A 14786-nucleotide genomic window follows, 5' to 3' on the forward strand; every position below is an offset into this window, starting at 1 on the left:
CATTTAACACATACTTCGCTGGTGAATTGTGCAATAACTTCCATTTGCCGAGAAGTGGTCCTTTGGGTCTAGAATTGAGGCATAACCATGGTGTGTTTATTAAGTTGTGAAGGATTCTCCATTCCCAAATTTATAAACCACTTTTTGACATCCAGCAAACAGTGTAAGTGATACTTTAAGTAAAAGCTAGCTTTAGAAGAAGAAATCAAATCATAAGAATTTATAGCTTGAAAAAAATTAATCGAAAATCCTCGACTGGATTTGCGGTAAGTATTATGGCTCGAGTCAGTGAACAGGAGACTTTACGTCCGCTAATATTTTAGTGATTTCATTGTAATTCATATGAAATCATTTAAGCCTTCTATTTGATTGTCTATTTGATTTTATTTTGCTTCTTGAGCATTGCTCTCAATCAAAACCTAACATGTCCAGCGTCCCATCATCCTCAATGGATTACCACAATTTATGAAATTTCCTGATAGTTGCTTACTGTTTATTTAGTTACTTTTTATATCTTCATCCTATTTTAACTAACATTTCATCTTTATAGATTAGACTTTTGTGAATCAAATCAGTAGTACCCCATGCTAATTCAAATACTTTTTATTGCTTAATTTGATATGATTTTTTTCACACTGATAGGCAGTTTTATTTCGTCTTCATTTTCTTCAAAATATTTAATTTACCTTTTGAAATATTCAGCTAATATCATAAAGTTCGGGTTCCAACATCCACGGCAATCTGCAATATATTTGCTTGTTTAATGGTAGGATATTCTTCCACAATTGCTGTCAGCTAAAAATAAAAACCTTGACATGATGGCAGGACGTGGAAAGGTATTGGATAGGAAAATAATCTGTGGCCCCGTCTGTGATACTATTATGCCCCTGGGGCACATGCGCCCGATAAGCCCCGGGGGCACAATGTATAATACGGTCCCATGTGTGCTGTTGTTGATGTGTATTGTCAATCATCGTACAGGATTAATTGTGGCTTCCATGGTGACAAGCCCTCTGCAAGTCGTAAATGGATACAGGTGCGAGAGTCAACAGTGTCTGTTGCAAACATATATATTCCCCCCCTTTGTGTATAACAACATAATAATCGACTTTCAATTTAGCAACAGCTGTTACAACGTTAAAACTGAATGCACTTTAATAACAAATATTTATCTTTGCTTTCTCAGCTCAATGTTAAAAGAGCAGTACGTGGACAAGCAGCGAATTGGTGTTTTTGGAAAGGTAATAATTGATGTTTGCTATGTCTTGTATTGTGTATGAAAGGGCGAGATTTTGATCGATACCTTATATCTATTGATCCAAACCTCGATCTGGTCGACTGAACCTTTGTTGCCTGTCTAGGAGGAAAACAGTACACCCATCTGCAAGTTAGTTCACCCAATAAAGGACTCTACTCCCAAAGACCACAGACAACTTCTAGCTTTCAAAAGTTTATTGTAAGGAAATGATAAGCTGCAAATACAGACATCTCAGAATGAGATTCACGAGATACACAGGTCCAATTACATACATGTGCTCTCGAAAAGCCCTCAGACGAGCAACAGAAATCACTAACACAAGTTCTAAGAATAATAAAGCTATCAGCATAGACGCATATCTCTCCTTCATTTAGGTTGGAGGAAAACACACACAGGTTAGGCGTCCCTACCCTGTTCTAGATGGTATCCCTACTTAACCAAATCCCAACCTAACAAAGGTGTCAGCAGTGAATGACCCCCAAGGGAAGTCACTCACTCTAAGTCTCTTGGTGAAAACCTATAGTTCTCCAGTCATGACCCCTCTCTGCCTACCCATCCGCTCTCTAAAGGGTCCTCAGGTATCTGCTCTAACTCCACCCAAGGGTGCTGTCCCTAATACAAAACAGTCAACAACATTTGAGACGCCCCTTGCGAAACGCCTCTCACGTGGTGTAGCTTCAGGCTTTTTCCAGGATGCTTTGTATTGGGCCTCAGACGTTAGAGTTGACCTTGCTTCTCAGGCTCTTCTCCGGCCCGCTGATACCCCTTAAACATTCCAGAACCCTCCTCCATGTCTGGGCCGTCCACTGAACAGACCTCTATTCATTCATTTATAATTGGATCCCCCCTTTCCTGTTGCAGACAGATATCTGCCGCCAAGAACCCAACTCTCATAGACTTCTAAAAAGGCTTGCAACATTTCTCAGCCCAGACATGTACGTGTAAATCAACGTTAAAACATTTCAGGCCTACAATATTTCTCATTATGATTATAGCATTCAACTTCTTCATTTAATTAAAGCATGTTAATACTCTTATTCTATTATTAAGTAAACATTTCTATAAATCATGGCCTATTAAATGCAATGACCAAACCATTAATATAATCTGCGTCGTGAAAAGAACCACCTTCCCTTTCCCTCCAGCTCTGGCCCTGAGGCCTACCACGTTCTGCTTTTAACCATATACCATCTTATGTTTTAGCTTTTTCACGACATGGATTCAAAAATAATCACATCTAATAAAATCATATAATGTCACACATTTCTGTATTAGTTCCACTTCTACTTAAATCTCTACATTAGCTATACATTCAGAATATATTTGCAGATACTATTAGCACTCATGGCATTTCTCCTCATGATTTGTGCTTACTACAGGTAAGTGTGATGTACTCATACATTTAAATCAGTTTGCGCTCTCTCAGTTCCCCCCTTTGATGACCTCTCGGGGTCATCACTAACATTTAAACTGCAGTTATTGCTGGCATTCTCTGCGCTTCCAGAGCCCTCAGGCTCCTGTACTGATTATCTTGTATGGCAGCCAATCTCCGCAGCTGTTCTCTTTGGGCCCTTTCTGACCTTCTTGCTCTGTACCATTTGAATACCCTCACCAATCCCCACAATATTATCCCACAGATCAATATTATGATGATAGGCTTTAGAATATACCATACAAAGCTTTTGCCTAAGGTGGAAAACCACCCTCCAACTGTACTCATTCCGTGGCCCACCTTTTCCCAGACATTTTCTCTACTCAAGTCTTCGATCTCCTTGTGAATACTAGTTATGTTCCTAATAACTTTCTCAAGGGGCTTCGAATTGTCTGGAATGTAAGTGCAACATTCCTGGACCTTCAAAGCCTTACAGACTCCGCCCTCTTTTGCTAATAGGACATCTAATGCAAGACGGTTTTGAAGAACCATAGCCCTTATCGATTGCATCTCTCCTTCTACCAGCATTAAGGACTGAGCAGTGCTGGCAGACAACCTGTCGACAACTGTTGCCAGTCGTCTAATTTTAACATCATTAAGAATTATTCCCAAAAGAGGGAACATAGCTCCAAAGACATCTCCAACCATTTCGGCATCACCTACATCTCTCCTTCCCCTCGAGGATGTCTGACCCTCAATGATCACTAAGTCTTGTGCATGATATATTTTGGGGAAGACAATTGCCAAGTAACATGATCCATACCAGTTGTCAGGTAGTCTCACGTAGGCATTTCTTCCACATACAAAATACACATTTGGAATCACTTGCATTCCCTTCAGGAAATCCTTAGTGTAGTACTCTAAATTAAAAGCATGTTCACAGTCAACTTCGCCAACGTATACATTTTCATAATACGTTTTGGCTCTGTGAAGACATAACTTTCCTCTCTGCGCTTTATCTAAAGCTATTGGACCACTACTACCCTTTCTCTTGTGTGACTTCTCTTCCTCGGTCCAATCTATTTTCCCCTGTCCTGATTTTTTCAAAATCTTTTGTCTCCTGTAACGATCATCCACCTGCCCTATGAACTTCTTCTCGACTTCTGACACCTTGCATGTCAGGTTATTTCTACGGGCATGTGAAGTATCTAAGGTAATCCAAGGAATGAAGAACTTGGCCAATCTGTCTTCACTCTTCCAGTAATCCCATTTATTCATCTGCTTATAATTTGGGACTTCTGGCAACACTGAATCATAATTGGAGAAATAGTATTCAAAACTATCTCTCTCATAAAATATACTAAGCAACAAGCTACATGTAATGCCATATGTCAGAGGGAGGTGATGGTATCTAATACCCTCGTCTACAGATGCCGGCAACTGCATGCAGACATAACAATCCTTAACCTCCATGGCATCCACGTATTCATATAAGAGTTTAGCATAAGCATTTGACCTAAAGTCTCCTTGGGACTCGTCTACGTGTAACCTGCGGGCTTCTGCAGCTAATAACGCTTTCTCTTGAGTGTTTTCCCTTTTCTCACCAGCAACAGTGGGTGTAAGCGTTTCTGCAGAATTCACATCAGTTACCTTTACCTCTTCTTCATGTCCCTTTACATAAGAAATTGTTACCACTAAAGCTATTAATATTATCACTCCTACTATTAGTGTACCTATTATACATTTAGCTCTGCGGTTCGGGGTGCCGGCCTCCATTTCGTCAGACTATCTGGCTCTCTCTTATCTTAGCAAAAAGTTCTTTTCCTCTCGTTCCTTTACAGTCTCTTTTCAATCCTTTTGTCTTTAGAATCCACACAGCTGTAGGCTGACAGCCTTCTTCGCAAAAGTCCTTTAACAGTTCAAAAAGACAACCCTAGCCCTTCTCCATCAACTCAAGGGAAGTTCCCTAAAATTCTCTGCTTCCTGGGCGCTAGGTAATCTTCTTTTTCTGCTTGCTTTATTTACAAAGTTCTTTAACAGTCTACTATCAGATTTGTGGTTGCAGCTTCAATAGCATAGTTCAGTATTTCCAAACGAAGATTGTGCTCTTCATGTGCTGTTATCGTTGTACCAAAGTCGGGGAATTGCAATTCTGTAAGAAACATGTGTTTTAACTTGCTGAGGCGGGGAGGTCTGGGGAGCATGAATGTTAGTGACCCTTCTTGTTCGACACCGGGTACCAACAGTCGTATTTCCACGGTGATAATGGGCTCAGAACTGGACACCACCACCGCTCGGATCCTCCCTGTCTCCGGTTTCACAGACATTTGTCGCCAGATATGTCCACTCAGGTGTGGAGTATCTTCTGTTAGGCACACGCACTCTTCTTGACCTTCTTCGGTCGGGTGCTTCAGCGCCCTGAGCACCTTCTTCGGGGTCTGAGTCTTCTGATATCGGAGGAAGGGTTAACTCTGGAGTTGACCTCAGGCTAGAGCTCCTTCTTTGCGGCCAATTTGCTTCTCCACGTGCCCTTCTACTCCTTCTTCTTCTTGTCTGTTCTCGCTCTCTCTCAGACCTGTCAGGGTCTGACTCGTACTCCCAGCTGCTTTCTCCTTCTGTAGCGTCGTCTGTTTCGCTGTTGTACTGACCGTCCTCAGCTTGGTCAGACTCGTTCCCTGCTTCCGCTGGCACCTCTACAGCTTGGCTAGCCCCCTCTATGGCTTCTCGGTCCTCAGCTGGACGTCTATCCGAGAGAGGAGCTGTTTCCAGAGGTGCTGGAACCCTTTTCGTATGTGACGCGTGGATCCAATTGGGCAGGCCTCCCACCTTTACAGCTGTGTTTGTGATCAGGATGACCTGGAAGGGCCCACGCCAACGAATATCCAAGCAGCTTCTTCTCACATGTTTCTTCACCAGGACCCAGTCCCCAGGATACAGGTCATGGCAAGGGCCCTGGCACGCTGGAACCTCGGCAGCCTGTACCTGAAGAGACACAGAACGCATGGCGTCAGACAGCCCCTTACAATAGTCCAGGATCATATCATCTGTGATATTTAACAGTGCAGTAGCTGGAATAGATGGCAGCCTCATTGCTCTCCCCATTAACACCTCATGTGGTGACAACCCTGTTCTTCTGTCTGGGGTACTACGAAGGCTCATGAGGACTAATGGCAGGGCATCAGGCCAACTCAGGGTCGTTGAGGAACAAACTTTTGCTATCCTGCACTTGATCGTGCCATTGATCTGTTCCACAATTCCTGAGGCTTCTGGTCGGTAACTGCAATGCAGCTTTTGGTCAATATTTAGTGCTACACAGATCATCTTCACAAGCTCGCTGTTAAAATGTGTTCCCCTATCTGATTCCAAAAAGGCCGGCACCCCGAAGCGCGGAATGAGTTCTCTAAGCAGTAACTTGGCCACTGTGAGGGTGTCGCACCTACGTGTAGGGTATGCCTCAACCCATCTGGAGAACACACAAACAACCACCAAGACATAGCGGAGGCGGTTGCACCTTGGCATTTCAATGAAATCTATCTGCATTCGATTGAATGGACCTCCAGACCTTCCTATGTGACTTAGTGCAACTGGTGTTCTTTTCCCTACGTTCAGCTGCTGGCAGGTCACACAACGCTGGCACACTGCTTCTGCTGCTATTCTAAACTTAGGATTGTACCAAGTCTGTCTAAACACTCTCAGCATAGCATCTCTCCCTAAGTGTACGGGACCATGTATGAGCCTAGCCATTGGACTCACCATCTCATTGGGCAACACTGCTCTGCCGTCTGCTGAGACCCAAAAATGGGTCTCACCCATTACACATCCTGCCTTTTCCCATGTTTCTTTTTCAGAATCAGGAGCATTTTCTTGCATGGTTGACAGTTCATCCCAAGTATCAACAGTTTCCAGTATCATGGCTAATTCAGTTCTTACATTTATTCCACCCACATCCACCTCTGTGAAAGAGTACCCTTGTTCCGCGCAATACCGCGCAACTTCATCAGCATATCTATTGCCTTTCGAAACAAAGTCCTCATTTCTGGTATGTGCGGTGCACTTTACAACTGCGATACTTGCTGGGCATTGCAATGCTTCTAACAACAGGCGCACAAACTCTCCATTGCGAATGGGAGAGCCTGAAGAGGTCATGAACCCTCTTTGAGACCATAACTGCCCGTAATCATGAACTACCCCATACCCATATTGGCTGTCGGTGTATATGGTAACTCGAATTTGATTGCCTGCTAAGCAAGCACGTGTCAGGGCAATAATCTCGGCTACCTGAGCGGAGTGTACTCCTTCCAGGCACCCAGCTTCCACAACTCCTTCAATTGTACAAACAGCATAAGCTGCTCTCAACTGCCCAACTTCGTCTCTTACACATGAGCCATCGACAAAGAAAACTTCGTCTGGGTCGGTCAGTGGCTCATCTACGATGTCGGGTCTGGGTTTGGTGCATAGTTCAGTCACATCGAGACAGTCATGGTCTGTACATTCATCATCATCATCGATATCATTTGGAAGTGGCATCAAGGTAGCAGGGTTCAAAACAGAGCATCTCTTGAGGGTCACATTCTCTGCAGCAAGAATAACTTGCTCATAGCGCGTGAGCCTACTGTTGGTCAGATGCTGTGTTTTGGTCCTGGTCATCAATAGTTCAACAGAATGTGGCACGCACACCTCTAACGGGTGTCCCATAACGATATTTTCACATCTCTCAATGCTGACACCCGTTGCAGCAACGGATTTGAGACATCCGGGCAACGCTGCGGCTACTGGGTCTAAAGTAGCCGAGAAATAAGCAACTGGTCTACGGGCATTCCCATGGATTTGGACCAACACAGACAACGCGCAACCTTCTCTCTCACAACAGTAAAGAAAAAATTGTTTATTGTAATCAGGCATTCCCAATGCCGGAGCACGACACAGGTCCTCTCGCAGCTGTAGGAACGCCATCAAACAGTCTTTGTCCCATGGTACCGGATCACTCACCTCTTTATGCGTCAGTTTTTGCAAGGGCTTTGCTTTCAGTGAAAAGTTCACGATCCACTGTCGGCAATAACCCACCATCCCTAGGAACATCCTGACCTCTCTCTGTGTTTTAGGCGCATTCATTTTCATGATCGCCTCTATCCTGTCTGGTGACACTTTTCGTTTGCCTTTCTCAATTCTGTGTCCTAAGTACTGCACTTCTGTCAGGCAGTACTGCAATTTTCCCGGGGACACCTTGTGCCCATTGGCAGCTAGGTGATTTAACAAAGCAATGGAGTCTTCCCTGCAAGCTTCTTCTGTTTCTGACGCCACAAGGAGGTCGTCTATGTACTGGACCAGAACTGACTTCTGGGGCAGCACTAGACTTTCAAGATTTTTCTTCAGAAGCTGGTTAAAGATCGATGGGCTCTCTGTATACCCCTGAGGGATACGACACCATGTTAGGACGCGATTTTCCAGCTTAAATGCGAAAAGAAAATGGCTATCTTCGTCCAAAGGGATCGAAAAGAAAGCCTGACAAAGATCGATCACTGTGAACCACTCTGCTTGGAATGGAATCTGAAACAGTATCACTGATGGATTCGGCACCACTGGACAACACGAAACGACTATGTTATTAATCTTTCGAAGGTCCTGTACTATCCGAAATTTCCCATTTGGTTTCTGCAGACCCATAATCGGGGAGTTGCATGGACTACCCACGATTTCTTTCAGTATTCCCTGTTTAATCATGGACTCGATCACGGGTTTTATGCCTGCAATCGTTTCTGGAGTCAATTTGTATTGGGGTGTTCTTGGGAACTCAGCATGCGGTTTCACTACAATTTTCACTGGGTCCACCCCTTTGACCAATCCAATCTCTTCCCCAGTGAAATCCCATACTTCTGGTGCCACTGTCTCTCTCAAGTCCCAGGGAAGCTCGTCTACTGTCAAAGTAGGGTACAGCTCCACACATATTCTTGAATTTGCAACTTTGAAATCTGCATCATCATCATTAGTCAATACCTCCACTCCCTGAGGTGTACAGTATATAGTACAATTCAATTTACACAACAGGTCTCTTCCTAGCAGACACACAGGGCTTGAATCGCAAACCACAAACTGGTGCTCATCGCTGTACTTCCCTATTTTCACCTGTACCGGTTCTGTCAATTGGCTGGTTATTCTCCTGTTTGCGACCCCTACCACCTGTATGGTCTCTCCAGACATGGGCAGGTCTGGAACTGCAGCTGATCTGATCGTGGATCTAGTGGCTCCTGTGTCCACCAGAAATGTCGTAGGGCACCCTGCTACTTCTGCTTCCACATAGGGTCCCCTCTGATCTACCTCCAAGGCTGCCCCGAGGGTGCAGTCTTCTCTTTCCACTCTCTGTCCGGTTAATGGGTCCACATAATAGCACTCTTCACCTTCCACAAACAGGGGCATTTGTCTATAGGTCTTACCCATGCTCCCTACTCGAGGAGGTTGCGGGAACTGGGCTCGGGGAGGAGCCCCCCCCCCTTTGAGCACCTTTCCTTGGTATGGCGTTACCCCTCTTGTAGGCGCGCTCTGAACCTCTTCCTCCTCTATCTCTTGCTCTCCTATCTCTACATTGTAAGGGCACTCGCGTTTCCAATGCCCCAGCTCGTTACACTGGTGGCACCTAGTCGTTTTCTTCAAGGTAGCTATGTCTATTCTGGGTCTAAAGGTGGAACTCTCCTCATTACCCTTGTTCTGACTGTACTGCTTCTTTCCTCCTGTACCTGTCCCTTGCTGCTGTTGCTGTTGTCCCCCCTTCCCTGCTGCCTGCATCTGTACCACCATCAACTTTTCTTTTAGTTTCTTAGCCTTGGAATCTATCTCATCACAGCAGTACCTGGCATATCTCAGTATTTCGTCTAAGGGTTTAGTTTGCCAACAAATCGAGTGTTGCTGAATCATTAAACTAATATCCGGTCTCAGTCCCAGGACGAACTTGGACACAAATTGCCCTATATCTTTTGGATCCATTACATCCAAGCCGCTATACTGTTTAAACGCCTTCAGCAATCTCTCGTAATATTCATGAACTGTCTCTTTGGGTTCCTGTCTTGTTCGGTCTATTCTGACCCAATCTATGTCTTGCATTGGCACTTTTTCTTTCAGCCAAGTCATCACTCTCTCGAATTTTGCCATCACAATCTCGGACGGCCCATTAGTCTTGGCATCTCTCTCTGGCTCCGTTATGGGCCACTCAGCGCTAACCTTGCATGCTGTCCACAGATCTCCTGGTACTACAATGTCAAACAGCGTGTTCAGATCTATCCATAGGACCTTTGAGATTTTTACAAATCTCTCCACTTGCTTGTACCACTCCACTGGGTTCTCTCGTAACTTGGGGAAGGAGGTGGTAAAAGCAGCTAAATCTCCCCTACTCCAAGGGACATGTACATAGTTCCCATTTGCAACTTCACGCAAAGGGTAAGCTTCTATTCCCTGCTGTCCTGGTGTCATACCAATCATGCTTCTTCTGCCGGTCCCTTTCTTGGACCACCTCTCTTCCCATTTATCTAGTGCCCTCCATGTCCTTATTCCAGTAATCAGTTCCCTTATGTGTGTTTTCAGCCCAATCGTTCTCCTCTCATCTAGGTCTCGATCTGAGTAATGTAGCCTGTGGTTACCCTGTAATGCTTTGGTTCTTGACAAGTCCACCATATATTTGCCTGCTAGTTCGACTAACTTCTCATGGACTGCTCTCGCCTTTCGAGTGATGTCCTTTGCCATATACAGTATTTCATCCTGTTCATACATTTCCATTCTTTCTAAAGGCAGGGTACCATCTACCATGTCATCCAGATCTGACCTTAAGCTGGAGACATCAAGTCTCTTGGCTTTTATCTCAGCTCGCAATATGTCTTTCGAAGGGGGCTCGCTGGTTTCCCTACCATCCCAACTTCGAGCTCTACGTTTGGGCTCGGGAGAGTTAATGGGTGGTCTCCCTCGCTCCCATCTCTCCAGGTCCCATGCTCGGCCATCCGATCTAGGAAGGTGATGGAACACGGGCCTGTTACCCCCACTCTCTCTCTGCCCACTCTCTTCTTCTTCTCTCCTCTCACCGCACACCTCTCTGTTATTTTCCCTCTGGTCGCTACTCTCCCTTTGCCTCGTATCGCTCAGTATCCGATACGATCCTTCCTGGTTCCCCATATTCCCTGGGCTGCGCTCATTGACGTCATCACAGGGACTATGGTGCGACCTCTCACAACTCCCATTCTGTTCTCTGGTGCCGGGCACACAGTGTGGACATTTAAAGCTGTTTCTGTACTCTTGTGCTCTCCTCTCCCCTTCACTGAGTATTGGGCGCGCCACCCCTTCACTCCCGGGGCCCCCGTTTTCCAGGTCTGTTCTACCTCCACTCCGGGCCCAATGGGTGACTCCCCTACTCCCTCTACAGTCCCACTCCGGGCTACTCTCCCCAGCCCCGCAGTGAGTCCGTGCTCGGCTGTCCTGACTTTCCCTTTCAGCTTCCGCAGCATTGATGCTCTTTTGAGCCTTCACTGCCTCATCCCACTGCTTCATGTACTCATTTAACTCTTGAAAGGATTTTCGTCCAGATCCCCTCAGATCCATTGGCCATCTAGGACCCCCAGGATCTCCTCCTGGGTCCCCTGCTGTGTGCATCGGGGTACTCCACTCTCTGGGTATCGGCATCTGACTTGGGGAATTAGTGGTATCGTTCCTCCTTGCCTCCTCTGCTCTTTCTCTGTCTTTCCGTTTCCGTTCTTCCCCTCTTGCTCTCTCCTGGTCATATATCGATATTATAGGACCTATGGTAACAGGTACCTGTAGTGCATCTGGTAATGGGTAGGATGTGGCGCTTTCCGTTTCCGGCGCTCTTTGTACCACAAACCTACCGACTACCTGTTGCACCTGACTAGGCTGGGACAACTCTTTCTTTGGCTCAGGATCCCACTCTGAACTGGGAAGCGGTCTATGCTCTCCTGCATTGCCCCCCTTTTCTCCTTCACTCTTCTCGACCTCTCCCCCTGCTCTATTATACGGGGGTGGCCTGTCTGTCAATAATCTGTTTATCAGGCTGTCCTCTGTTTCGCTCTCATCATCTTCTTCTAGGGGGGTTTTATTTACGGGCGCCTCTAACACTGGGTACAGTTTATTTACTTCCATGTTATGCACTCTCCATCTTTTAGCATCCGCATCCCACCTGGCATCCTGTACTGCCCTTACCGATCGTTTCACCCTTTCTTGTCGTCTGTTCATATTCTTTTCATGCGCTGCCCTAAGCCATGCATCAAGAGCTTCAAACTGGGTTGGTCTAGGCAAGGGTCTCATTGAGGTCATGACTGATTTCAATCGATGTAACACCTCTAATCTGAACGTCCCGTACTTCGGGAACGTCAGTTCCTCATTTCCTTCAGTAATCTTACTCCACTCTGATATCCAAAGGATCGTATGCAGCCCAACATTCACTGCCATATAACGAGCTGGCGTACCCTCCGGCGGGGCTTCTTCCCCTTCATACGATCCTCGCTTCTCTTTTTTAAACACCGCTTTCAGCCATTTAAAACACTTCATAATTATGCGCACAAAATCCAGCCTCGCTACTCTGTTTACTTCCTGATGACAATCCACCAATCCTGTCGCGGCTTTGCTAGCTTGGCCTATCACAGCGCGGTCTTTCTCCTGTCGGCCAATCACGTCGCGACCCTTTCTGACGTCACTTTTCTCCGCTTCGCAGCAGCACCCCTCCTTTCTCAACTCGTCTCCCGGTTATGCATGCGTCCCATTCATACACCGAAAAATGACTACTTCCGACCAAGCGGTCACTTCTCTCGACTGTACGTCCACAGTCTATCTGTAATTGTCAACACAACTGACGAGATGTCTATCGTCTCTCTGATAGGTTGCTTACACACACAGTAACTTCCGACCAGCGTCCGTTACTCACGCACTCACTCTTACGTTCCCCCTATCTCGGTCTCTCGGGTGATCAATGGTACCTCATGACCCCCTTCACACTAGTTGACAATTACTCTGGGTGTCCGATACACCCGAACCACTTAAGCTCTCCTTGAACTTAAGATTTCCACCGGTTGCGCGCGCTCACAACCTGTTCCACAGTCACTCTACAGACATTCAACTCCGCCAGACATTACAACATAGATACAATACAAAACACCGCAATCTAACACGCATAACCCTTTATACTCACTCTCGACCGATACTGCTGCTTTTTCTGTCTCACGTCATCCGGATCGTCTCCAGCGGGCTGTTCTTCCAATCATCGATCTCTAGGGGCCTTGGGGTAAGCTAACCTGTCCTAGGTCACCGTCCTCAAGAAGGCAACCATCCTCTGCTACCAACTGAAAGGGCGAGATTTTGATCGATACCTTATATCTATTGATCCAAACCTCGATCTGGTCGACTGAACCTTTGTTGCCTGTCTAGGAGGAAAACAGTACACCCATCTGCAAGTTAGTTCACCCAATAAAGGACTCTACTCCCAAAGACCACAGACAACTTCTAGCTTTCAAAAGTTTATTGTAAGGAAATGATAAGCTGCAAATACAGACATCTCAGAATGAGATTCACGAGATACACAGGTCCAATTACATACATGTGCTCTCGAAAAGCCCTCAGACGAGCAACAGAAATCACTAACACAAGTTCTAAGAATAATAAAGCTATCAGCATAGACGCATATCTCTCCTTCATTTAGGTTGGAGGAAAACACACACAGGTTAGGCGTCCCTACCCTGTTCTAGATGGTATCCCTACTTAACCAAATCCCAACCTAACAAAGGTGTCAGCAGTGAATGACCCCCAAGGGAAGTCACTCACTCTAAGTCTCTTGGTGAAAACCTATAGTTCTCCAGTCATGACCCCTCTCTGCCTACCCATCCGCTCTCTAAAGGGTCCTCAGGTATCTGCTCTAACTCCACCCAAGGGTGCTGTCCCTAATACAAAACAGTCAACAACATTTGAGACGCCCCTTGCGAAACGCCTCTCACGTGGTGTAGCTTCAGGCTTTTTCCAGGATGCTTTGTATTGGGCCTCAGACGTTAGAGTTGACCTTGCTTCTCAGGCTCTTCTCCGGCCCGCTGATACCCCTTAAACATTCCAGAACCCTCCTCCATGTCTGGGCCGTCCACTGAACAGACCTCTATTCATTCATTTATAATTGGATCCCCCCTTTCCTGTTGCAGACAGATATCTGCCGCCAAGAACCCAACTCTCATAGACTTCTAAAAAGGCTTGCAACATTTCTCAGCCCAGACATGTACGTGTAAATCAACGTTAAAACATTTCAGGCCTACAATATTTCTCATTATGATTATAGCATTCAACTTCTTCATTTAATTAAAGCATGTTAATACTCTTATTCTATTATTAAGTAAACATTTCTATAAATCATGGCCTATTAAATGCAATGACCAAACCATTAATATAATCTGCGTCGTGAAAAGAACCACCTTCCCTTTCCCTCCAGCTCTGGCCCTGAGGCCTACCACGTTCTGCTTTTAACCATATACCATCTTATGTTTTAGCTTTTTCACGACATGGATTCAAAAATAATCACATCTAATAAAATCATATAATGTCACACATTTCTGTATTAGTTCCACTTCTACTTAAATCTCTACATTAGCTATACATTCAGAATATATTTGCAGATACTATTAGCACTCATGGCATTTCTCCTCATGATTTGTGCTTACTACAGGTAAGTGTGATGTACTCATACATTTAAATCAGTTTGCGCTCTCTCATGTACGTAGACTACCATTTTTATTTTACTTATATTTATTTTATCTTGTTTTTAAATAGTTGAAACATTTCAACGAGCAATGCTGTACATAGAATCAATGTAATAGAAGTTGTGTATGTTGGGCTATTTACATAGTGGGTGATGGCATTAGATAGCGCCAATACACACATCTGGTTGGAGAAGACACATATGACAAGTAGCATAGCCGATCAAAAGTAACAACAACTGTGTACTAAGGTAAAGAATAATAGCTATAATGGCAGAAATAGAATGTGGCCTCTGTTCGGGTAAAGGTATTTAATTGAACAGTTCTAAGATGCATCCTGCTCGTTTTTTTTAATCAATGTTCAAGTGAAAGGAGAGAAAAAATATACAGAACCGGTTTTAACGTCTTAGGAGCAATGTATTGGACAAATGGTATA

The 14786-nt window shown here is 45.1% G+C and overlaps 1 protein-coding gene across 4 annotated transcripts in view; it reads left to right on the forward strand.

Moving 5' to 3' along the window:
• DPP6 (dipeptidyl peptidase like 6) overlaps nucleotides 1-14786 on the forward strand; it is a 2254101-nt gene that overhangs the window by 2196587 nt on the left and 42728 nt on the right. For all 4 annotated transcript variants that reach the window (XM_078663245.1, XM_078663244.1, XM_078663246.1 and 1 more), the window contains exon 21: nucleotides 1187-1241. In XM_078663245.1, coding sequence (XP_078519371.1) covers nucleotides 1187-1241 — 55 coding nt within the window. The remainder of the gene's footprint in view (nucleotides 1-1186; nucleotides 1242-14786) is intronic.

Source organism: Lissotriton helveticus, chromosome 10, assembly GCF_964261635.1.
Source record: "Lissotriton helveticus chromosome 10, aLisHel1.1, whole genome shotgun sequence".
Taxonomy (NCBI): Eukaryota; Metazoa; Chordata; class Amphibia; order Caudata; family Salamandridae; genus Lissotriton; species Lissotriton helveticus.